General features: G+C 38.1%; 1 protein-coding gene across 1 annotated transcript in view; it reads right to left on the bottom strand.

Annotated features, from left to right (window-relative positions):
- Positions 1–234: 234 nt before the first annotated feature.
- Positions 235–23,544, bottom strand: part of LOC129093398 (F-box/WD repeat-containing protein 7-like) — a 28,327-nt gene continuing 5,017 nt past the window's right edge. The window contains exons 3-14 of the mRNA XM_054601413.1: positions 13,638–13,720; positions 13,346–13,484; positions 12,154–12,288; positions 11,312–11,435; positions 8,932–9,068; positions 8,732–8,845; positions 4,782–4,963; positions 3,623–3,848; positions 2,675–2,741; positions 2,308–2,451; positions 1,173–1,322; positions 235–497 (exon numbers count right to left, since the gene is read on the bottom strand). Coding sequence (XP_054457388.1) covers positions 364–497; positions 1,173–1,322; positions 2,308–2,451; positions 2,675–2,741; positions 3,623–3,848; positions 4,782–4,963; positions 8,732–8,845; positions 8,932–9,068; positions 11,312–11,435; positions 12,154–12,288; positions 13,346–13,484; positions 13,638–13,720 — 1,635 coding nt within the window. The 3' untranslated portion in view covers positions 235–363. The remainder of the gene's footprint in view (positions 498–1,172; positions 1,323–2,307; positions 2,452–2,674; positions 2,742–3,622; positions 3,849–4,781; positions 4,964–8,731; positions 8,846–8,931; positions 9,069–11,311; positions 11,436–12,153; positions 12,289–13,345; positions 13,485–13,637; positions 13,721–23,544) is intronic.

The following is a 23,544-nucleotide window of genomic DNA, read 5'->3' as shown; positions in this document are numbered from 1 at the left end:
TGCTCAACATTTGGTTCATTTGGAATCGGGTTCGTCGTGGAGCTCCTCATTGGTTCAGCAGCGGTAAAAGTCACCTTTGATCTCTCCGTTCGTTACATTCAACCGTCCGAAAAACTTTTTCTGCGAAACGTTTTTTAAAAATCACTCACGTCCGTCCGTCTGTCCGCCAAAAAAAACATTCATGTGTCGCCGGATTTTGAAGTCATTCAACGTTCTCATCATTTGGTGTCCATGTTGTTTTGTCCGTCCGACAGCCAATCAGAACCGTTGTTGTTGACATTCATAGCTGTCAATCCAGTCACGACTTTGGTCAAAAAGAATAAAATGTCCCATCATCTTTTTTCCGTCCTCGGCGACGTCCTTTCACTCCGTCTCCGTCTTCCCGTCGTCGAGGTCGAAGTCGAGCACCAACAGTTTGGTCTCCTCCGTCCCGTTCCTGCTGCCGGCGGCGCAAACCAGCCTCGTGTCGGACGCTCTGATTCGCCAAACGACGCCACCTGACGAGAACAGAGAGAGGTGATTGGTTAAGACTACATCCACACCAATAGTGCCTTGTTCACATTGTTTACATTATTTATTTTATTGTTTCTGTCTTTTCCATGTAAAGTGCTTTTGAGTTCCTTTTAAAGAGCTATACAAATAAAATAAAATGTATTATTATTATTATTCTCCTTCTCTGTCTCCGTCCTACTGGAGAGCATTTATGCTTTTGTTCGTTTACAGTTTCTCGTGAACTTTACAAAAGTTTTGCAGAACAAAATAGCCATTAATAAGTCCTCTGTTTTGTGTCCATCGTCCTCCTGAAAGCCAAAAAACGAGACTTCAAATGTCTACTCCATAGGTTTAATAACGCCCCTGGACACTCCGCTAGCTAATCGCTCCAATAACAGCTGATTCGTCCGCATGTCGGCAGTAGTAGAATTATAAAATGCAGAATTTAACTCCACAATAGTTGCTAGTAAAGACAACAAGGTCAGCAACACCTGTAATCATTTATCAATGTTGAATTAACCTGGTAGTCGATCGATAATCAAGGCTGTTGTTTTTTGTTTCCAAACTTATGCGAATGATATGTGTTTTAAAATGTAAACGTAGCAGTGTGGACAGTCTTAGACTCTCTGTGTAACAGGTGTGTTTGTATGTTTGGGGGGTGTTTGGTTGGCGGTCCAGACCTGATCCCCGGCTCTGCAGGGCCACCACGTCTCTCAGCCAGGCTCCGGTCTTCAGGTCCCAGAGTTTGACCGTCCCGTCGTCGGAGCTGGACAGAACCAGACCTCTGCAGAACTGAAGACACGTCACCGCCGACTGGTGTTTGTTGGGACCTGAAGGAGACACGAGAGGAAACTTTATTCACCCTGAAGCTCAAAGTAAACAAATATAGAACATCTATAAACAGGATATATACACAGAAAGGTTCTAAACTCCAGCAAACACAAACTTAATTACACAGAGAGGCAAATCCTGCTGGATGATTATAAATAATGTATACAAGGCCACAACTAGATAAATTTCCTCTATTTTTTTGCAAACATAATCTTATAAAGATTTTTTTTTTAGTTTATAAAAACACAAAATGAGAGAAAATACATAAATAAAAGGGTAGATAATTATAAAACTTTACACCGCTTAAATAACTATGATTATTATAATACATTTATTTTTATTTAATATAAATTTTTTTTGCACACAATCAAGAAAAATATATATATAAATATAAAAACAGAAATAAAATAAATAAATGTGTTGATAACAAAACAATAAGACAAACACAAGAACAATACAAAAGGCTGGAAGCTGGAACTAAACAATAGTTGTACTTGATTATTAAAATAGACCACAACTAAATAAAGGTTTTTCCTTAATCATAATCCATAAATATTAATACCAATTTATTTTTAATAATATTATAATATAATATATATTATTCTGCATGAGTACTATAAGTATATTTTAATGCTAATACTGGTAAAGTTTTAAATGCAGGACTTTTACTTGTAACAGAGTATTTTGTACACTGCAGTATTAGTACTTTTACTTTGTTTCACCTCCTCAGTTTCTATAATGAATAATCTTTATTTCATCACTTCTTTGTCCCCTCATCTCCAAAAATAAACTTTAATTCAGGTTTTATTTACATAAACTGTTCTTCTCTCTCGTCTTTGTTTGCTGTTTCCTCTTACATTTCCTCTCTTCCTCCCGGAGGACTGCAGACCTTTTGATTGTTTTTGTGCTGACTCAACAAAAAACACATCAGCTGACATCAGCTCTCTCCTCTTTGTTTTTTTAGTGGGTTTTTTTTGTCCTCACCTTGCAGCGTGTGGAGACATTGTCCCGTCCGGACGTCCCAGACTCGGACTGTTGAGTCGGCGTTCCCGGACACCAGGATGTTGTCACGCAGCTCCATGCCGCTGGTCAGCGATTGGTGGCCCGTCAGCGTGTGGACACACCCACCTGGACGGGACAGGTACGAGGTTTGTTTACTTTAACTTCAAGGAATTCGTATTTTCGTTGTTGTAATTTAACCTTTATTTATTTTGGTTTAATCTGACTTCATATTTCTTTGATATTGCAAATATATTCAGCATGAATGTAACTGCATCAACCTTGTGGGTGGTAACTAAACACCAAAAGTATATTTACATGCTTAAATTATTTAAATGAAATGTGTCTCTACCTGTCTCTGCGTCCCAGACTCTGATCGAAGTGTCCAACGACCCGCTGACCACGAACGCACCGTCAAACTGCAACGACAGAAGACATTTTTAGTTTCACAATCAAAGACACAAACTCACTCGAGATGAACAGAACGATCTGGAAAAACAGATATTTTCTCCTATTATTTCTGGTGTTTTCCCCCAAAAATGTATTAAAAAGATTTAATGAGTATCTGAGTATCTAACTTCTAAAAAGAGGAGTTCTCCGTTCTCCTAACATTTAAAAAAGTATCAGAATCGATGCAGCAGAAACAGAGATATCATCTTTTTAATTCTGCTTTTCCTGTTTGAACCCATGGTGCCTACATTACCCATAATGCATCTGAACTGTTGAATACTCCATGTGTGTTATGCTAGTAGGAGCTTTCAGCATCATTTCTTTCTATATCTTCACATTTACTTCTTATTTTCAAACTTCCATTCTTTCATAGACTCAAGTGACATCACTCGAGGCGATGATGTAATATGTGTTACCCTGAGCCTTCCTCGTAGCACTTATTGTATTCATATTAGTTTGTTGTACTTATTGTATTCATATTAGTTTGTTGCACTTATTGTATTCATATTAGTTTGTTGCACTTATTGTATTCATATTAGTTTGTTGCACTTATTGTATTCATATTAGTTTGTTGTACTTATTGTATTCATATTAGTTTGTTGTACTTATTGTATCATATTAGTTTGTTTCTGTACTTTTGCTCTGGTTTATGCTTTAGGATGCTTGTTTAAGAAAGGAGATGCACTTATGACTTCTGGTGACTAGTAGTTCTCTTGAATACCTATGTTGAATACACTTATTGTAAGTCGCTTTGGATGAAAGCGTCTGCTAAATGACTGTAATGTAATAATGTAATATAATGTAATGTGTGTGTGTGTGTGTGTGTGTGTGTGTGTGTGTGTGTGTGTACCTGCAGTGAGTACACCCGGTTGGTGTGTCCCTGCAGTGTGTGCAGACAGGCCTCCGTCTCGGGGTCCCACACCTTCACCATGTAGTCGTATCCTCCCGACACCACGCGGCGCCCGTCGTACTGCACGCAGCGCACCGCCGCCACGTGACCCGTCAGCACGTGTTCACAGCGGCCCGTCGACGCGTCCCACACGCGCAGCGTCGTGTCCCGGGAGCCCGAGACCACCCTGAGGCAGAGAGGAGGGGGAGAGGTTAACGCTGAATCAGCCAATCAGGGAGGCTGGAGTTTGTCTTATTGACATGAGAGTGAGGGGGTGTGTGTGGTGTGTGTGTGTGTGTGTGTGTGTGTGTGTGTGTGTGTGTGGGTTAGTGTATAAGTGTGTTTTTGTACCAAGCATGTGTGTATATGTTTTAATGCATTGTGTTTGTTGTGTGTAGGTGTGTGTGTGTTTTCTTGTATTGTTTATCTAGTGTATAGATGTGTGTGTGTTTTCATGCATTGTGTATGTTGTGTGTATGTGTGTTTGTGTGTTTTCATGCATGTTGTGTGTAGGTGTGTGCGCGTGTGTGTGTTTTCTTGTTTATCTAGTGTATAGATGTGTGTGTGTGTTTTTAATGTATTTTGTATGTTGTGTGTATGTGTGTTTGTGTGTTTTCATGCATGTGTATGTTGTGTGTAGGTGCGTGCGTGTGTTTTCTTGTATTGTTTATGTAGTGTATAGGTGTGTGTGTGTTTTCATGCATGTTGTATGTTGTGTGTAGGTGTGTGTGTGTTTTTCATGCATTTTGAATGTTGTGTGTAGTGTGTGTGTGTTTAATTATTGTGTATGTTGTGTGTAGAAGTGTTTGTGTTTTTCATGCATGTTGAATGTTGTGTGTAGGTGTGTGTGTATGTGTGCGTTTTCTTGTATTGTGTGTGTGTCTGTGTGTAAATGCAGTGTCTATGTTGTGTGTATATGTGTGTGCGTACATGTGGTGTTTGTGTGTGTATTTATTATTGTGTATTTGAGTTTGTGTTATTAGTGAGCATGGATCTAAATGTGTGTATAATAAGTGTGTGTGTGTGTGTGTGTGTGTGTGAGTCTTTTTCTGGTTGTCATGGAAATGAATGCAGCAAAAATGTTAGGTGTTCCCAAAGTGTGTGTGTCTGTGTGTATTACCGGTTGCCGTGGAGATGCATGCATCGCACCGTGGACGTGTGTCCGTACAGCGTGTGCACACACTCGCCGCTCTCGGCGTCCCACACGCGCAGCGTCCGGTCGGTGGAGCCGCTGATCACCGTGGCGACGGCCATCTGACTGCACCACACGCCGCCGGTGTGACCCGACAGCGTCCGCAGGCACTGAGAGAGACGGAGAGAGGAGACCGCGACCTTAGAGGTGTGATGTCATTAGAACGATGAGGTCATAGTGATGTCATCGGGGTTATCTTAAGATAGGGCTCAGAAACAACAACAACAGTTTTTTAACAAAATCTGTGTTCAAAACTGGCACAAAGTTAGAAAGACGTTGTTTCTAAAGAGAGGATCGAAAGAAAGACAGGTGCATTCTGGGAAATGTAGGATTTGAACCCTCCAACTTTATGGACGTAAAACACTCAGTCGTTGGGTGTTTCCTTATAAATATAATTAATTAATAAATGAAATCTAAATTAATAAAAACATCAGTGTGATCAAAACCACTAAATGATAATAAGATTAGATTTTTTTGTGTAGTTTTTTAATTAAACGAATTTAAAAAACCTGATTTAATTATAGAAAATAAATAAATTCAGTTAAAAATTAATAAGGAGAACCAGAAAACCACGTATTAAAAATAATAAATTCACTTATGTATTACACTCATTACCCATTTAATGAGCATAATTACATAATCAATCACATTAAATCAATCCGCAAATTAATTTACAGTGTGTTCTGAATGTGTGTTTTTTTTATTTGTTCCACTTTCACAGCTTCCCTCGAGGAGAAAGAAATCAGTTTCACCTTGAAGGTGTTGTAGCGGTGGTTGCCGAGGCAACAGAGGAAACCTTTTTGTTTTTTTTGCCTTGGCAACTGTTGCAGAGACAGTAAAGAACAGAGAGGGGGGGTGAGAATACCGCAGTACTCACAGAAACTCAGTGTTACTACTGCGATTATCACGTCCTGCTAAACCAGATAGTAAAGTCAAGAGCAGACGAGCGGAAACACGCCTCGTCATCCCTCCGGGCTGGAGATGTGGGAGTGTGTGTGTGTGTGTGTTTCTGCAAGGAACACACACACACATTAACACACACATTAACACACACACATTAACACACACACACTAAAGGGCAGGTCTAGACGGAGGAGAGAGAGCAGGTGTGTCCGGTTAAAGAATGTTCAACCGAAACCAGTGTTCGGATCCTGTACGGCAGTAAAAGTACTAATACCACACTGAGAAAACACCACGAAAAGTAAAAGTCCTGCATTCCAAACAGTACTAAAGTAAAAGTGTGTACTATCATAAAATGCAGTAATTTTACAGTAATTTTACCGCATAGAATACAGTTGTTGTTGGTTCACCGTTGCCTCTATAATGTAGTTTGTTGGTGTTATGGTGTGACTGTGGGGACACTGAACTAACCATTTAAAACACCAAAGTCACACAATAACACAAACAAATCAACTAATAGAGGTAGCAGTAGACCAGCAACTCCTGTGTTCTGCTAAGTTAAAATCACTGTTTTTGTCAATGTTTTTTTTTTTAACAATAGTACTATCTCTGCCTCTATTGGTTATTTTGTTTGTGTTATTGTGTGACTTTGGTGTTTAAAAGGGTTTGTTTAGATTCCACAAAGTCACACAACAACACAAACAAACTACTTAATAGAAACTAGCATCTCTAGTTCTGCGAGCTAAAAAATCAATTTTTGTCAATGGAGTCATGTGGCTTTGACGAGAGCATCGATGACAGCTTTAGTTACACGTTAGAACAACTGTCTGACAGCATTTTATAGGGTTCAATGTCAATTTATTTATTGTCATTGTACAGCAGGGTTTGTGCAACGAAATTAATCTTGTAGTCCCATAGAAAAAAAAAAACTACAAAAAACGATTGTATGTTCAGGGTTGAGGATTAATTTACTAATTTCAACAAGTTGTCTGTTGGTACATCAGTTGATACTTCTGTATCTAATTCCAGACTGCAGCAGAGTTTAAAAGGCTGTTTTAAACAGGCATATATTGTCTTTTAATATCATTTGAATGCTTCGCAGGCACCCCTTGTCACCAATTTTGCAAAAATTTGGTAGATGGATGTTTTTGGGAGGGTGGGGAAATATAACATACACTTAAACTTTGTCTAAAATACATCCACAGCGGTACATTTGCTGTATCTACTGTAGGAAATACACCGACACAGAGAAGTACCTTATATAACCCTACTTCTAACGTGCGGATACGAGTAGAGACAGGAAGGGCGTTCGGCTGCTAAAACACATATTCGCTTAAAAAGAGAACGAGCCTCTTCTGCACCTTTAACACACATAGAGTTAAACAGAGGCGCCTCAGGCTGTCAGTGTATAGAGAAGCTGTTTAAATAACGTCTCAACGACACACCCCGACCAACACAACTGGTCCGCCTCCAACTAATCCACTCGATTCTACAGCTTTCTGTTCTATTCAGCCACATAAGCTGTATAGTAATCTATTAAGTAAGGTTGAGCTACATTAAAAAGCCTCTACTTTATTCTATTATATTCATGAAGCAGGGTGACTTTTATGTGCAACATTACATCATATTTTGGATAAACAATTCATTATTTTGTCTTTATATATAGCAAATGCATGTTTTTGATTACTTGATTATCAAAATAAAAGCACACTGTTTTTCTGGAATAGTAATTTCCCCCTGCAGACATGTTAACAGGTCACAGTCGTAAAAGGTGTGAAGAATAACATTTATGAATGATGAATTCCATTCAGCTGCTTCATTTTCAGCTCCTGACTCTTTAGTCTTGTTCCAACATGTTAAGCTGGATTAATTGACGTTCGTCTGATTCTGATTCATTGACCAAGAATGTAAAAGTGTTGGAACAAATTCATGTTGGACAGGTTGGACTTTTCACAAACTGATGACAGGAATCATCATTATAAAACAAGACGTACTGGCAATGGTTGTAGAAATACTACTTTTACAAAATAAAAGCATAGCTTCTAGGAATGTCACTAACAGCAAATACAATTCAATTTCAAAATAAAAGCACCATTTGACATTATACGTCTCAAACTTTTGCACGAAATTCAAGTTGAAATCTTTCAACGCTTTGTCGCAAAAGCCTATCAGTCGTCACTGACGTCCTCACGTTTTCCAATCAGAAATGGAAGAAATAATTATTGTCGTTTGTGAACACGTCTTTCAATAATTAACATCTTACATGCTGGTGGGTTTATATACTTTTTTGTAGATATATATGTATAAAAACAGTAATGTCAATGTCGTATTTACGCCTATGAGAAGTTATTTTGAGTGTCAATGGAGCAGCTACAACGTTAGCATAGCCTAGCACGGATCGATCCAAACTCCATTCAGAAAACAAGCATGTCTTGCTGACAGACTAAAAAAAACATGAATTCAGACTTTTTACAAATCAGCATCATTATAAAGTTAATTCGGCATGTTTTTGATTGATGTTTTGCAATTAAATCAAAGCATAATCTGTATATTTTAGGGTAAATACCGCTGTAGTAAACCAGATTAATTCAGCCGCGCACAAACACAAATGAGCAGGTAGTCAAACTCTGAGGTGAAAACAGCGTTAAAGTATAATTGAAGCGGATGAAATATGTATATAGTATAATTATACTTAGACTGTGAACTTTTTCACATCCCCCAGTAAATATTTTGCACATTCTTAGACAAACCATATAGCTCCTCCAATTTAATTTTCTATTGTAAATGTGTCTTTTTTCTATTATGTCTTTTTTGTTATTCACCAAATCTATTGATATCTAAAGTACACTGACCAGTAAAATAGTACTACACTGTTTGCTGTACTACACACACAAACATATATATTCTGGCCGAAACAGCAGAAAACCCTAAATCTACATAATCAATACGTCCGTCTCTGCCGACACACTGTGTCCTACCTTTCCGGTGATGGCCGACCAGACCTTGAGCGTGTTGTCGTCGGAGCCGCTGACGATGAGGTCGCCGCTGAACTGCAGACAGGTGATCACGTGATCGTCGTGACCTTTCAGCACCTGTAAAGAAAAGACAGATTTAATGACACTCTGTTCGTGTTTTGGCATCAAACACTCGGTTCAGCTGAATCGGTGTGACGGTGTACCATGGGTTCTCCCGTGTCCCCCTTCCTCCAGTTGTTCTCTATGCGGTGCTGTCTGATGTAGGCCGACTTCCACGGACTGACCGCCACACCTGAACGCACACACTTCCTGCGACGACACGACGCATACTCTGACACACCTGTGGAGAGGAGGAGGGACAGTAAGGAAAAAAGGCAAAAATCCACTGTTTACATCTTCTTACATGTGAATCTGTTGTTTTTCTTCCCAAAACAACTACGCTTATCAATATAAGAAGACAAGAAGAATTGTCGCAGCCCGCCAGGCCGCTAGTTAGCTAGCTATCTTGCCATTTCCACCATGATTTTATGCTACAAACAACCGTTGTCTCTCATCTGTTGAGAGTAATGTGCTTTCCTACGATGTGAAAGAGTGTGTGGATGAAGCATTAAGTTGATAGAATGTACTTGTTTGGGGTCTAGCTAGTAAGCTAGCTAGATTGTGAATTTTACCATGCTTTCATGCTACACTGGTTACCTGAAAAACAACAAAGTTGTCAATCATCTGGTGATAGCAATGTGTTTTTCTACGCTGTGACAAGAATTAATGGATAGGGCATTCATTTGTTAAATCTTATGCATTTGCAGCTAGCTGTATTGCTAATTCCACCATACTTTCATGCTACACTGGTTACAGGAAGCACAAAGTTGTCAATTATTTGTTGATAGCAATGTGTTACCCTACACTGTGAAAGAGCGTGTTTGGACAAAGCAATAAATTGTTATAATTTAATAATTTGGCTTGCTAGCTTGTAATTTCCACCATGCTTTTCTGCTACGCTGTTATGTTACTAATGTTACTATTCCACTGCTCGTTTTAGTTGTCAATGCAAAACCTCACCTCCGTGAGTCAGCCACTTGCTGTTATGTGGTTTGGTATTTTGCATAAGCAAATTAAGAATGTTTATGTTATCAAAAAGATTTATAAGATAAAATAGAACTCCTTTTGTTACAAACTCAACATGCAGCGGTTCACTTCCTGTCCTGTGAGCTACCTCTCATTAGTATGTAACTGGCACTCTGCTAAATGCAGGTTAGTTTTTTTTGCATTCATATTCTCCCCTGGTGCCGGCTAATGCCAACAGCGGAGCAAAAATACAAATCAGGATTATTTCTGAGGCTGGTGGAGCTTCATCAGTATGTCTAATGCTACGCAGCCTCATTGGTATGACTGCCGAGTGCTGGCATTGAATCTCGACTGACTGGCAGAACGCCCGGGGATAGACAGACACACACACACACACACACACACACACACACACACACACACACACACACACACACACACACACACACACACACACACACACACACACACACACACACACACACACACACACACACACACAGCCACTGCATTGCGCTGAATGAAGGAGTGACTGACTGGCTGTGTGTAGCTGTATTTGCATGTTACACTCAGGTGAGAAAGAACTGAACATCCAGTGAGCTCCACTTTCTGTTTGTATTTTTGTTGTTTATATTTTTCAACAACAAACCAACAGAGTTCCTGTTTCCTCTCAAAGCTCACAACAGGAAATATACAACAGCTTCATCTAATTTTAAAGAATGTTCTCAGGGCGACTCAGCAAAATGTGCCAGAGAAAAAAGAGAGCGAAGGAGGAGACGACTGATTTTCACCAATACATCTTCTTAAGACTTGCAAATGTTCCAAACAAACATTCTCTAAAACATCTGTGTTCATTCAAAATAAGAATAAAAATGAGTTTTTGCTCAGACTCTGATCCATAAATCTCCACTTCAGTAGCTCTTACATTCACCAAACTCTCTATATTCTGAAGGTTTCTACAGAGGGGTTTGTTCATATGTCATTCATAGCCTGGTTTATGCAACATTATATTAAAAAAACATGGAGAAAATTGGTTGTTGACAGAATTTCCTGATTTATGGAGTGATACAAAGAGATATCATCAATTGGTTTCCTTAAAACCTTTGACTCTAATATGTCAACAACTTATTCACCTTTAGTTTATCACCTTAAACCTGCTAAATTCACAGAAATATTACAAACTTTGTGTGTCTGTGATCAAAAATGATTTAAATCTTCAGAAGGAGATAGTGAGTTTTGTTGCTTTTGGTTTTAGCGCAATAATAATAATAATATAAAATATATTATAAAAAATATGAAAAATAAAGTTAAAGATGATTGTCAAAATAATGAATAATAAATAATAAATAATGAATAATAAATAATAAATAATAAATAAAAAAATGTCAGGGTTAAGAATCCCTTACAGAAACATAAACAGACTAAACATAAAAAATTTAAATGAAGTTACAGAATACACAGTACAGCCAGTACATGGTGTACTGTGTATTTACTGCGTTCAGTGTTTTTTTTGTTTACCTTCCTCGCGGCACTTCTCCCTCCACAGCAGGTTGTCCTCAGCCAGGATCCTCCAGTACCTGCAGGTCTGAGCGGCCTGCAGCAGGTCTCTGGGAGCCAGGAAGGTCAGCACGTACAGAGCCAGCTGACACACACACACACACACACACACACACACACACACACACACACACACACACACACACACACACACACACAAAACACTGATTTTATTTTAATGTTTTAATAATCACATTTAAAGAACGTCTGGGTCTGAATTTAAAATATATAGCAGAGACGTTTTTACAAAATGGCTTTCATGTCATGTCACCTTTTCATTGCTTTTATTTTTATAATTTTTCATTTTTATTATTATTTCTCATATTTAACATTATGATATAATAATCATATTCTTTTATTATTTTTTTATTATTATTTTAATTATTATTATGTATTTATTGTACAGATTTTTTTTATTGTTTCAAATGAACATTTTACCTTAATAAATATAATATAATAAAAATAATAGAAATAATGATATATTTATTTAAAATGATGTCCTCCTTTAATTGCTATTATTAATAATTATAATTATTGTTATAATAATAATAATATTTTAATATTTTTTGATTTAGTTTTTATTGTATTATTTGTTTGTATTATTTCATTAGTGTTTAATTTTGACTTTAATAATAAACACATTTATTTTATGTGATGAAGTCTTTATATTGTCTTATATTAATGTCTTATATATTACATTTTTTTATCAAAATGAATCAATATTATTATAATTTCGATGGTTCCTTTGTCTGTCAAATCACTCTGTTTTTAAATAAAGTTATATGACTGTATATGTGGTTTACCTCTTTGGGCAGCAGGGAGATGAAGTCTCTCTGGAACTGAGGCTCGATCACCTGCATCATGTGCTTCACCTGGCTGGTCTCACACCTGTCGATCAACTCGTCCAGAGCCAGCAGCCTCTCTGGACCGCTCCAGGCCTGCAGGAGGAAGAAGAGGAAGAGGATGAAGAGCATGTTTGTTTATTTCAGTGTGTCTGAGAATAAAACAAAGTCTGATTTCCATGTTTTTATTTGTCTGTTTCAAAGACTTGAAATCGTTTTAACTTCCTCCCTGAGCTACAAAAGACAGATCCATGTTTCTCATGTGACTGAGCATCTGTTTGTACTTGTATGTTGTTTTTCCTTTTACTAGCATTACATAAGAACAGCTGGGAGGCAGCACTCCTCCTAACGCTCAGTGTTTATGTGCAGCAAGCGGAAGATATTCAAACACAGACTTTTGTGTTTTCTTTTCTGTCATTTTATCTGGCTGCAGTTTGTTCCACCCATCAAAGACTAACAACTATCTGTTATAAAACAAGCTGCATAATGTGGGATGATAAGTTCAAAATATGTACCATAATTAACCTTTCACTAAAGCCCCTCCCCCTTTAAGTTACTGTTACCGGCACATCATTAATTATACAACAATAATGGCGGCAGATTTACCATCAAAATTCATAGACATTCTTTTAAACAATGAAGTAAACAAAAGCAGCTTCTTATTTTCAGCTAAATGACAGATGTTGTGGTAGCTATCGAGCTAATGAAGCTAACATTAGCTGCAATGTTACTCCGCTAACGTAACCATGTTTGGATGCTTCCTTTAGATAAACAGGCATAACCAGGGTCCTGTGTCTCTTGATATAAACGTACATTGTGAGAGTTTGATTGGGGTGATCTTCGCAGTTCAAAAATGCAAAATAATGAGCAGAGATAGATGTTTCAAATAAAGTTTGAATGGTAAAAATCTGTTTAGCCACTGTGGAGATATCAATGTACAAAGTCTAAATTTCACGTTTGGTGAGATACTTGGTTCTAAGGAAAAGATTGTGAATTACTTGTTTTTTAGGAAAAGATTGTGAAATACTTTAATAGGTTTTGGAAAAGATGGTGAAATACTTTGTTAAGTTTAAGAAAAGGGAGAATTGTGAAACATTAAATACTAGAGTGAGCTAAATGTTGTGGCGGTAGGAAGGATCGTGTGTGTTCTCACCTGGAAGACATGGAGCCAGTCCTGCAGGCCGGAGGGCGGCGGTCCGGAGGTGACGCGGCGCCGCTGAGCCGAGTGCCCGTTGGCCAACCGGAGGTCACCGAACGTGGTCGGCGTGGTGGCCTGAACCAGACTGGCCGGACTGTGGGGGGGACGGGGGACAGGACGGTTAGCATCTGAGTAGCTTTTCAAAGTACAATACAAAACAAAAAGATTTAAAAATACTAAAATTAGAGCTGTGATTTAAAATGTGGTTAATAAAGTTTAGGTTTAAAGTCGTTCTGATTTCCGTTACCTGAGGTATCCGTTTCCTTTGCAGTGCTTCTTCCCCGAAGGAAACGGACGTCCATCTGGACCGTGATCCAACTTCCTCTTCATCTAAACGTAGAAAGAGAAAGAAACGACGAGAGACAGTGAGGAGAGATCTATTGAAATATAATAAAATGTATAAAACTTTAACTTGATAGGAGGATTTAATGTGTAGTATCGCTTTAATAAAACACATATTCACAAATAAATGTACATTTTGAAGGTTTTATTGTTGTAGTTTGGTAGCTATATAGACAAAAAAGCAACCGATGCTGAAGTTTTCTGATTAGAAATCACTTTCATAGATTTCTTTCAGTTTTATTCACCATTTTTGACCCAAAAATGAAGTTTACAGCAGCAGTATTGTGAATAACACTCTTTTATTTGTGTTTGAATGGTGTAAGGAAGCGAAAAAGTCAATTTCCAAGGATTATTTTTGTATTATGTAGCCTAACAATTATTGGATAGTGAAGATTTTTTCAGTTTTATTCACCATATTTAACACAAATGTGACGTTTACAGCAGCTGTGGAGTGTGAAATTCCTCTTTTATTTGTGTTTTCACTGTACAAGGAAGCAAAAAAGTCAATTTATGAGGTATTACTCTTGTAGTATAAAGCTATGAAGACAAACAAGCATCAGATACTGAAGTTTCATAGATTTCTGCTGCTTTATAAACCATGTCTGATGTATATTTTTGTAGAATGTAGACAATCATTTTAGAGTGACATTTTTCTGTTTTAATCACTACATTTGACCTAAAATGAAGTATACAGCAGCAGTAATGTGAAATAAATCTATTTTACTTGTGTTTTCATGGTGTAAAGATGCAAAAAAAAAGGTTTTATTCCTGTATTATGTAGACTGACAATCATTGGAGAGTACGTTTTTGCCTGATTTTCATTCATTTTTCTGTTTTATTCACCATATTTGACCCATAAATGACGTTTACAGCAGCAGTAATGTGAAATATCCCTCTTTTTGTTGTGTTTTTATGATGTAAAAACGCAGAAAATGTACATTTCTAATATTTAAATCTTGCAGTTTGTAGCTATAAAGCATCTAACTTTGTATATTTTTACCCTTATGAACAAAACATACAATCCTGGGACGTAAGTAGTCGTTGACGGAAGAGACTGCAGATCAACCGTGTGACTGCAGAGACGCTGAAAACACCTACGCTGTTAAAGGGAACACGAACGCACCCACCCAGAGGTCTGAATAAAGCCTTCCATCTCTTTCCTCCCTCCGTCAGTGAATGAACGCAGGAATGCAGAAAATCGCAGGAATGTCGCCGGTGCAGCACTGGTTTAAAATAGAGCAGCACGCGCTAAGAGGCTGCTACACACACACACACACACACACACACACACACACACACACACACACACACACACACACACACACACACACACACACACACACACACACACACACACACACACACACACACACACACACACACACACACACACACACACACACGAGGATGCACAGGACAGCATGTGTGTGTCCTCTATCCTGTTTGCATCACATCTTGCTGCATTATCTGTGTTCACTTTTCAAAATAAAATACAAGAAGACACTAATAAATGTCAGTCGACCATCGAGGACGGAATCGAACCGACGACCTCCAACGACTCTTTTTAGCTCTTAAACCCTAAACTCATAATCTGCTTTTCATTTTCAGACTGTTTTTTTTTATATAACAGATGTCGCGTCTGTGTGGATTTCATTAAGCCCCAAAAAAAGAGAAAAAACTTCACTTGAGGGTAAAAATACGACAAAAAAAAAATGTGTTTACAGTTAAAAGCAGAAGAATTCAGCTCTGATGTTTTTATGAGAAAATCTCTATAATAAAACACTTAAATACTTTTATATATACGTTGGAATCACTGTAGTGTTACTGTAGAGACTTAAAGTTGATATATTAAAGGTAATTTACAGACTTTATGTTACATTTTGAAGCTATATCATCTCTATAACGAGTCTGTGATAATCAACGTGTAATAACCCGTAATAATCTGTATTTTCACAGCGGTGGGAAGCAAAAAAAGCTATTTTTTAAGGTTTTAGTCCTGTGGTTTGTAGCTGTGAGGATGAACAAGCATTTTATACTTAAGTTTTGCAGGATTTGAAGTATTTTAACAGTTTTTTATACCATATTTTCCCATAAATGCAGATTAAAGCAGTTGTAAAAGGTAAATATCCATCTTTTACTTGTGTTTGAAAGCATAATATTTAGATTTTTAAGGTTTTTATCTTGTGGTTTGTAGCTGTGAGGATGAACAAGGATTTTATATTTAAGTTTTGTCTGATTTTAAATTATTTTCAGATACTTTTTGTTGTTTTAGGCACCTTATTTGAGCCAAAATGGAGTCTACTCCACTTCACAGTGTAAGGAAGCAAAAAAGTTCAATTTCTATGGTTTTAGTCTTGTGGTTTGTAGCTGTGACGATGAATATGCATTGGATACTTGATTTTAGGTGGATTTAAATACATTTTAGCACAATTTGACAGTTTACAGCAGCTGTACAGTGTAATATCCCACCTTAACTTGTGTTTTCATGGTTAAGTTAGCAAAAAAATTATGATTTCTAAGGTTTTAGTCTTTTGGTTTGTAGCTGTGAAGATAAACAAGGATTATACATTTAAGTTTTGTTGGATTTTAAATCATTATCATATATTTTTGCTGTTTCATACACCCAATCAGCCCAAAAAAACAGTTTACAGCAGCTGTAATGTGTAATATTCCTCTTTAACTTGTGTTTTCATGGTGTAAAGAGGCAAAAAATAATGATTTCTAAGGTTTTAATCTTGCAGTTTGTAGTTGTGAAGATGAATAAGCATTGGATACTTCATTTTAGGTTGATTTAAATACATTTTAGCACAATATTTGACCCTAAAATACAGTTTACAGCAGCTGTAATGTGTAATATTCCTCTTTAACTTGTGTTTTCATGGTGTAAAGACGCAAAAAATAATGATTTCTAAGGTTTTAATCTTGCAGTTTGTAGTTATGGAGATGAATAAGAATATATATATATATATATAGATTTAATATAATTCTTATAGATTTTTGCAGCATATTTTACCCCAAAAATACAGCATACAGCATACAATATATAATATATTTAATAAGATACGAGCTGTTATTCTACTATAATAAACCTTATTTATCACAATAATAACCAGCAGATCCTCCACCATGCCTTGCTCATTGGTTCACACACACACACACACACACACACACACACTGACAGGCAGCTGATCAATAACCAATAACCAATAATCAATAATCAATAATCAGTCATCCTCTCTCTCTCGGTTCTGCAGTGCTCCGCAGCGCACTCGGCTGTGCGGGAGGAAGCAGCGTCACCGTCCCTGCACAGACACCGTTACATCCTATAATAACAGATCAATGATCAGTGATCAATGATCGATACCGGATCAATACTCACTTTGTAGAAGATCAGCTTCAAGGTGCCGTAGAACCCCATGACTGTCCCGAGAGGATATAAATAAATATAAATATAAATAAATGTATATATATATATGTATGTATATTTATATATTTATATATATATATATGTGTGTGATTGATCAGATCAGGAGTCGGTCCACAAAATCACATCCATCGATCAGTGCGGAGCTCGTGCTGCTTCAGGATCCACTGAAGCTCTACGACGACCTCCACGAGACAGAGAGGCTCTCTCTCTCTGTTTCACTCTCTACCTCCCTCTATGAGAGAGAGAGAGAGAAACAGAGAGAGACATACCTCCCTCTCTGTTTCTCTCTCTCTCCCTATGTTTCTCTATGTCTCTCTCTCTGTTCTCTCTCTCTCTCCTATGTCTCTCTCTCTCTCTCTCTCTGTCTCTCTCTCTCTCTCTCTCTCTCTATCTCTCTCTCTCTCCTTCTCTCTCTATGTCTCTCTCTCTCTCTCTCTCTCTCTCTCTATCTCTCTCTCTATGTCTCTCTCTCTCTCTCCTCTCCCTCTCTCTCTCTCCTCTCTCTCTCTCTCTCTCTCTATGTCTCTCTCTCTCTCTCTCCCTCTCTCTATGCCTCGTGAGAGAGAGAGAGAGGGAGGAGGGGGTGGAGTGTGTGTGTGTGTGTGTGTGTGTGTGTGTGTGTGTGTGTGTGTGTGTGTGTGTGTGTGTGTGTGTGTGTGTGGGTTCTAAATAGAATTCTGTGGGAAACAAATGTATCTGATTTTTTATGACGCGTTGGACGTTCTGACGTCACAACGAACACAGACCGGAAGAAGGCTTTTATTATTTTTAAATATATATATAATATCATTATTTTTTTAAATATATATATATATATATTTAAAATATATTTATAATTTTGTTTGTTTACCACATAAACATTTGTCTTCAATATTAATGTAGAAAAAAATAAAAATAAAGAAAAACCATTGAATGAGAAGGTGTGTCCAAACCTTTGACTGGTACTTTTATTTAAATATATATATATATATATATTTTAAATATATATATATATATATTTAAAATATATATATATTTTTTCAATTATATTTATATATTTTAAAAATATATATATATTTTTAAAAAATATATATATATATATATATATTTTAATATATATATATATTTTAAATATATATCTTTTTTAACACCATAAACTCATGTTTACAATGTTTACTGAGGGAATAAATCAAGAGTCATTTTCTCATAGACTTCTATACACCAGAGGACATCAAAGTACTTTTATAATGAAATGTTGTGTTTTTATTCTCCAGACGAGGAGAATCGTGACTGAAACGAGCTCAGCAGGAGGTTTTTGGAGGTCACAGCTCTCTCACAGCTGATTGACCCTAAAGGTCGTCACACACACACACACACACACACACACACACACACACACACACACACACACACACACACACACACACACACACACACACACACACACACACACACACACACACACACACACACACACACAGGTCAAAGCTTCACTCAGAGCCTGAAGACAAAACACACAACACCTCCTCCTCCTCCTCTCTCACCTGTTCAGCCTCCTCGCGCTGTTACCTAATCTATCCTCCTCCTGCTCCTCCTCATCTTTAACCTCTTCCTCCTCTTCCTCCTCTTCCTCCTCCAACACCACCTTTCCAGGTTAAATTATTAAACACAGTTTTTTTTCTCGTTTGGGCTGGAAATTAAAAGCATCTTGCTGCAGGTAGAAGCTTCCTACACCAGCTGTCAATCACCCGACCCCTCAGGCTCCACCCCCTCACTCCCGTCAATCAGCCTCCTCAGGGCCCAGGTGACCTTTGACCTCTGTTAATCTGTAAATCTTTAATCAGTTCACATATCTCGGACTCCTTTAATCACTCCTTTTTCCCATCCTTCCTTTCCTCCCTCCCTTCTCTCCTTCCCTTTCCGTCTCAGCCTGCATATTGTCTTAAATCAGACTTTTCACTCTTTCTGTTTCATCTTTTCCTCCTTTGTTCAACTCAGTTTTTTTCCTCACACTCAGTGAAAATGTTCTGAATCAAAATAAAACAGATGATTGTTTTTTTTTTGATCTTACAATAAACATTTAAAAGGAAATAGAGCGAAGCTGCTCTGAACTGTTTAACTCTGCAGCCGACATCAGAAGTACTCTGATCTTTTACTTAAGTAAAAGTACTAATACAACAGTGTTGAAATACTCTGTTACGAGTAAAAGTCCTGCATTCAAAATCACTAAATCCCTGCTGCAGTAAAATTAGGTTTTCTAGTCTATCTAGAATCTCTATTTCCATCTTATTTAATGACTTTATATACTGCAGGTTAGTTTACTCTACAATAAAACATCATAGTTTGTGTTAATAATCAGAAAATGCAAAGTAACTAAAGCTGTTTTGACAAATGTACTAAAGTAAAAAGTACAATATTTGTCTCTGAGATGAAGCAAAGTACAAAAACTGTTCCTCATAAGAGTAAATAAAGCTCAGTACTTTATGAAAACATCTCAATACTCATGTTTTGAAGTAGTACTTCTCAAAGTAGCTACATAAAAGTAAAAAGTGTGTTTTTCTTTTGTCTCTTCAAGTTCTCTCTCTTCTTCTGTGGTATGCAGCCCCACTGAGACGGCCTTGTAAAACCTGAGACTGTGTGTGTGTGTGTGTGTGTGTGTGTGTGTGTGTGTGTGTGTGTGTGTGTGTGTGTGTGTGTGTGTGTGTGTGTGTGTGTGTTCTGCATTAAAACAGCTGACCCGTTCCCACACTTCCCTGTGTGTGTGTGTGTGTGTGTGTGTGTGTGTGTGTGTGTGTGTGTGTGTGTGTGTGTGTGTGTGTGTGTGTGTTTAAAGCTTGGAGCTAACTACTGTCAGACTGGAAACAGAGGAAACCACTTCAAAGGCTCCGTCAGACGTGGCCTCTGTTTGTAGTGTGTGTGTGTGTGTGTGTGTGTGTGTGTGTGTGTGTGTGTGTGTGTGTAGCATGAGCTAGCTGGATTAGCCTACAAGTGTGTGAAGAATCAATAAAGAGAGAGCGAGAGGATCAGAGGAATGTGTGAAAGATTGATTTTCAGCAGTTGATGTTTCATCTCTGTGAACATATTCAGAGAAGAGTTCAGTAGAAACCTATTTTTTTATCTCACTACTGTGTCATAAATACAAACCATAACGATGCTGCAGCTATTGTACATATTTAAATGACTTAAAACAGATTCATCTTAATATTCATAAAAGATTTATTCACCAGGAACCAAGTTAGAGACTTTAAAACTAAAACAGGATCCAAACAGAAGATGTTTGTTTCCGGTGGGAAACATTAGAGAGGTGCAATGCAGCAAACAACAGGTTCCTTTATAAACAGAGTGTGTGTGTGTGTGTGTGTGTGTGTGTGTGTGTGTGTGTGTGTGTGTGTGTGTGTGTGTGTGTGTGTGTGTGTGTGTGTGTGTGTGTGCATCAATAATGAATGCATGGGGTGTAAGAGACTTAGCGCTCATGAATATTTAATGAGTCGCTGTTCGTCTGAACCTCAGTCGTTCTCAGAGGAGAAATCAGGATTCAACAGTTAGAGGAAGAGGAAGAAGAAGAGGAGGAAGAGGAGGAGGAGAGGAAGGAAGAGGAATAGGAGAGGAAGGAAGAGGAGGATGAAGAGGAGGAAGAGGAGGAAGAGGGAGAGGAGGAGGAGGAGAGAGAGAAGAAGAGGAGAGGAGAGGAGGAGGAGAGGAAGAGGAGGATGAAGAGGAGAGGGAGAGGAAGAGGAGAGGAAGGAAGAGGAGAGGAAGAGAAGAGGAAGAGGAAGGAAGAAGAGAGGAGGAAGAGGAGAGGAAGAGGAATAGGAAGAGGAGAGGAAGAGAAGAGGAAGAGGAGAAAGAAGAGGAAGAAGAGGAAGAGGAGAAAGAAGAGGAAGAGGAGGAGGAGGAAGAGGAGGAGGAGGAGGAAGAGGAGTGCTATACTTTGCACTCACACGTATTTGTTTTCATAAATTCATTGAAATGACGCTGGAACAACTTCTGCCACGATAAAAACAAATGAACGATGTTGTAACCGTGGTGACGGTGATGAGATGATGTTCATATAAATATTAACGTAACAACAGTGAAAACAACACCCGTCAGAGGAAATCTGCTTTTTCTTTGACTAAACTTTTATTTAACATTTTGTTTTCAATGTTTAGTTTTTTTGTCCTTTTTCTTGCAATAAAACCACAAAATGACAAAAAAATGTATCTGAACGACAACAGTCTCAATGTCGTCAAAGTCTCGTATCTCACGTATGAAAAAGAAATGCGAGATGTGATGATGATGATGATGATGATGATGATGATGATGACGGGAACTAAAGGAGGAAGAAAAAACAGAGCGGGGGATCGCGAGAAAAGAAACCACAGAAGGTTTTACTGACATTCTTCAAGTGTCGCCTTACAAACTGTAAAACACAATGAGGAACAGGTGCTCACACACACACACACACACACACACACACACACACACACACACACACACACACACACACACACACACACACACACACACACACACACACACACACCTTCAGGAAACTGAATTAATGTTTTCTGTCAAAGTGTCGTTTTTAAACTGGACGTGAAGGAATAAAAAATATATTTTTTCAGGCCGCATAAAGAGACTCGACTGTAACCGGAAGGTCGCAGGTTCAAACCCCCAGTCCTGCTGACGAGCACAAGACTCCAGGAATGCTGCCGCAGCTCCAGGAATGTGTGTGTGTGTGTGTGTGTGTGTGTGTGTGTGTGTGTGGTGTGTGTGTGTGTGAGATGCGCTGACTCGGCAGGATTTGCGTGGAGGACCAAACTGTCTGGAAAGCTGCCCGGAGCTGGAATGTGACCTGTACACACACACACACCTCACACACACACACACACACACACACACACACACACACACACACACACACACACACACACACACACACACACACACACACACACACACACACACACACACACACACACACACACACACACACACACACACACACACACACACAGTATGAGGGTGTGTTCAGGTGTGTATAGAGTAAAAGAAATGGAGATACTGGTTGTTTCACTGGTTTGAACTGGACAGGAAGTCATTTAGTTGGAGAAACTAATTGTACAATATCAAAATCAACTCCTTTTTCATCTTGTGATTATCAATAAATCTGATCAGTTAGTGTGAATTTAAAGGAAACATCTCAATATCAGGGTTATGAGGCAAAATCTGAGTCTATGGATGAGTGTTTAATATGATTTATCAGGACTAAAAGGCCTTTACACAGCGGAGATGTGAGGAATAAACGAGAGGAAATGTAATACCAGAGCTATTAATACTAACAGGGATGTGACTTCGTGTGACTTTGCCAATAAAGGTTTGAATATATTTGAATCAGAGCAGCGTCTGTCTGAGGTTAACCTTTGTACAGAGTAAAGCTACTGTAAGATAATTTAGTTTCAAATTTTTCTTTTAGTGAATTTGAGTTTCCTCTGGTAAACAGTTAAGATAGTAGATGTCCAGGGCTTTTATTGTGAAAGGTAACAACAGAAGTAGTGGATCTTGTCTTACGTCTTTAAATGTTTAATTGTTATCAAAGAAGAAGTATAAGTTTTGGCGGTTGACGTAATTTTTTCCCCCTTTAGCGTGTTAAGTTTTTTGACCTTGTCACGTCGGTATCTTTCTTTTTGACCGTCGCAATCGTGGTATTTTGACGTCAACGTCTTGGTGTTTTGGCCGTTTCTTGCGATCGGCATCTCGGATTTTGTCTGTTGTGGTGTTTTGCCTTTGGCGTCTAGGTTTTTTGACTTTGGCATCTAGGTTTTTTGACTTTGGCATCTAGGTTTTTTGACTTTGGCATCTATGTGTTTTGACTTTGGCATCAAGGTTTTTTGACTTTGGCATCTAGGTTTTTGACTTTGGCATCTAGGTTTTTTGACTTTGGCGTCTAGGTTTTTGACTTTGGCATCTAGGTTTTTGACTTTGGCATCTAGGTTTTTTGACTTTGGCATCTAGGTTTTTGACTTTGGCATCTAGGTTTTTTGACTTTGGCATCTAGGTTTTTTGACTTTGGCGTCTAGGTTATTTGACTTTGGCATCTAGGTTTTTTGACTTTGGCGTCTAGGTTTTTTGACTTTGGCATCTATGTGTTTTGACTTTGGCATCTAGGTTTTTTGACTTTGGCATCTAGGTTTTTTGACTTTGGCATCTATGTGTTTTGACTTTGGCGTCTAGGTGTTTTGACTTTGGCATCTATGTGTTTTGACTTTGGCGTCTAGGTGTTTTGACTTTGGCATCTATGTGTTTTGACTTTGGCGTCTAGGTGTTTTGGCAAAAATGGCAAAATATTGATAAAAGCTGATCAAAAGGACAAAGTCAAAGGTGAAGTATTCAAATGTTTTGTCGTCATTGAAGAAGAGGTTTT

The sequence above is a fragment of the Anoplopoma fimbria genome, chromosome 7, assembly GCF_027596085.1.
Source record: "Anoplopoma fimbria isolate UVic2021 breed Golden Eagle Sablefish chromosome 7, Afim_UVic_2022, whole genome shotgun sequence".
Taxonomy (NCBI): Eukaryota; Metazoa; Chordata; class Actinopteri; order Perciformes; family Anoplopomatidae; genus Anoplopoma; species Anoplopoma fimbria.
Note: the sequence above shows the minus strand (reverse complement) of the source record. Positions and strands in the feature narration are given on the sequence as shown.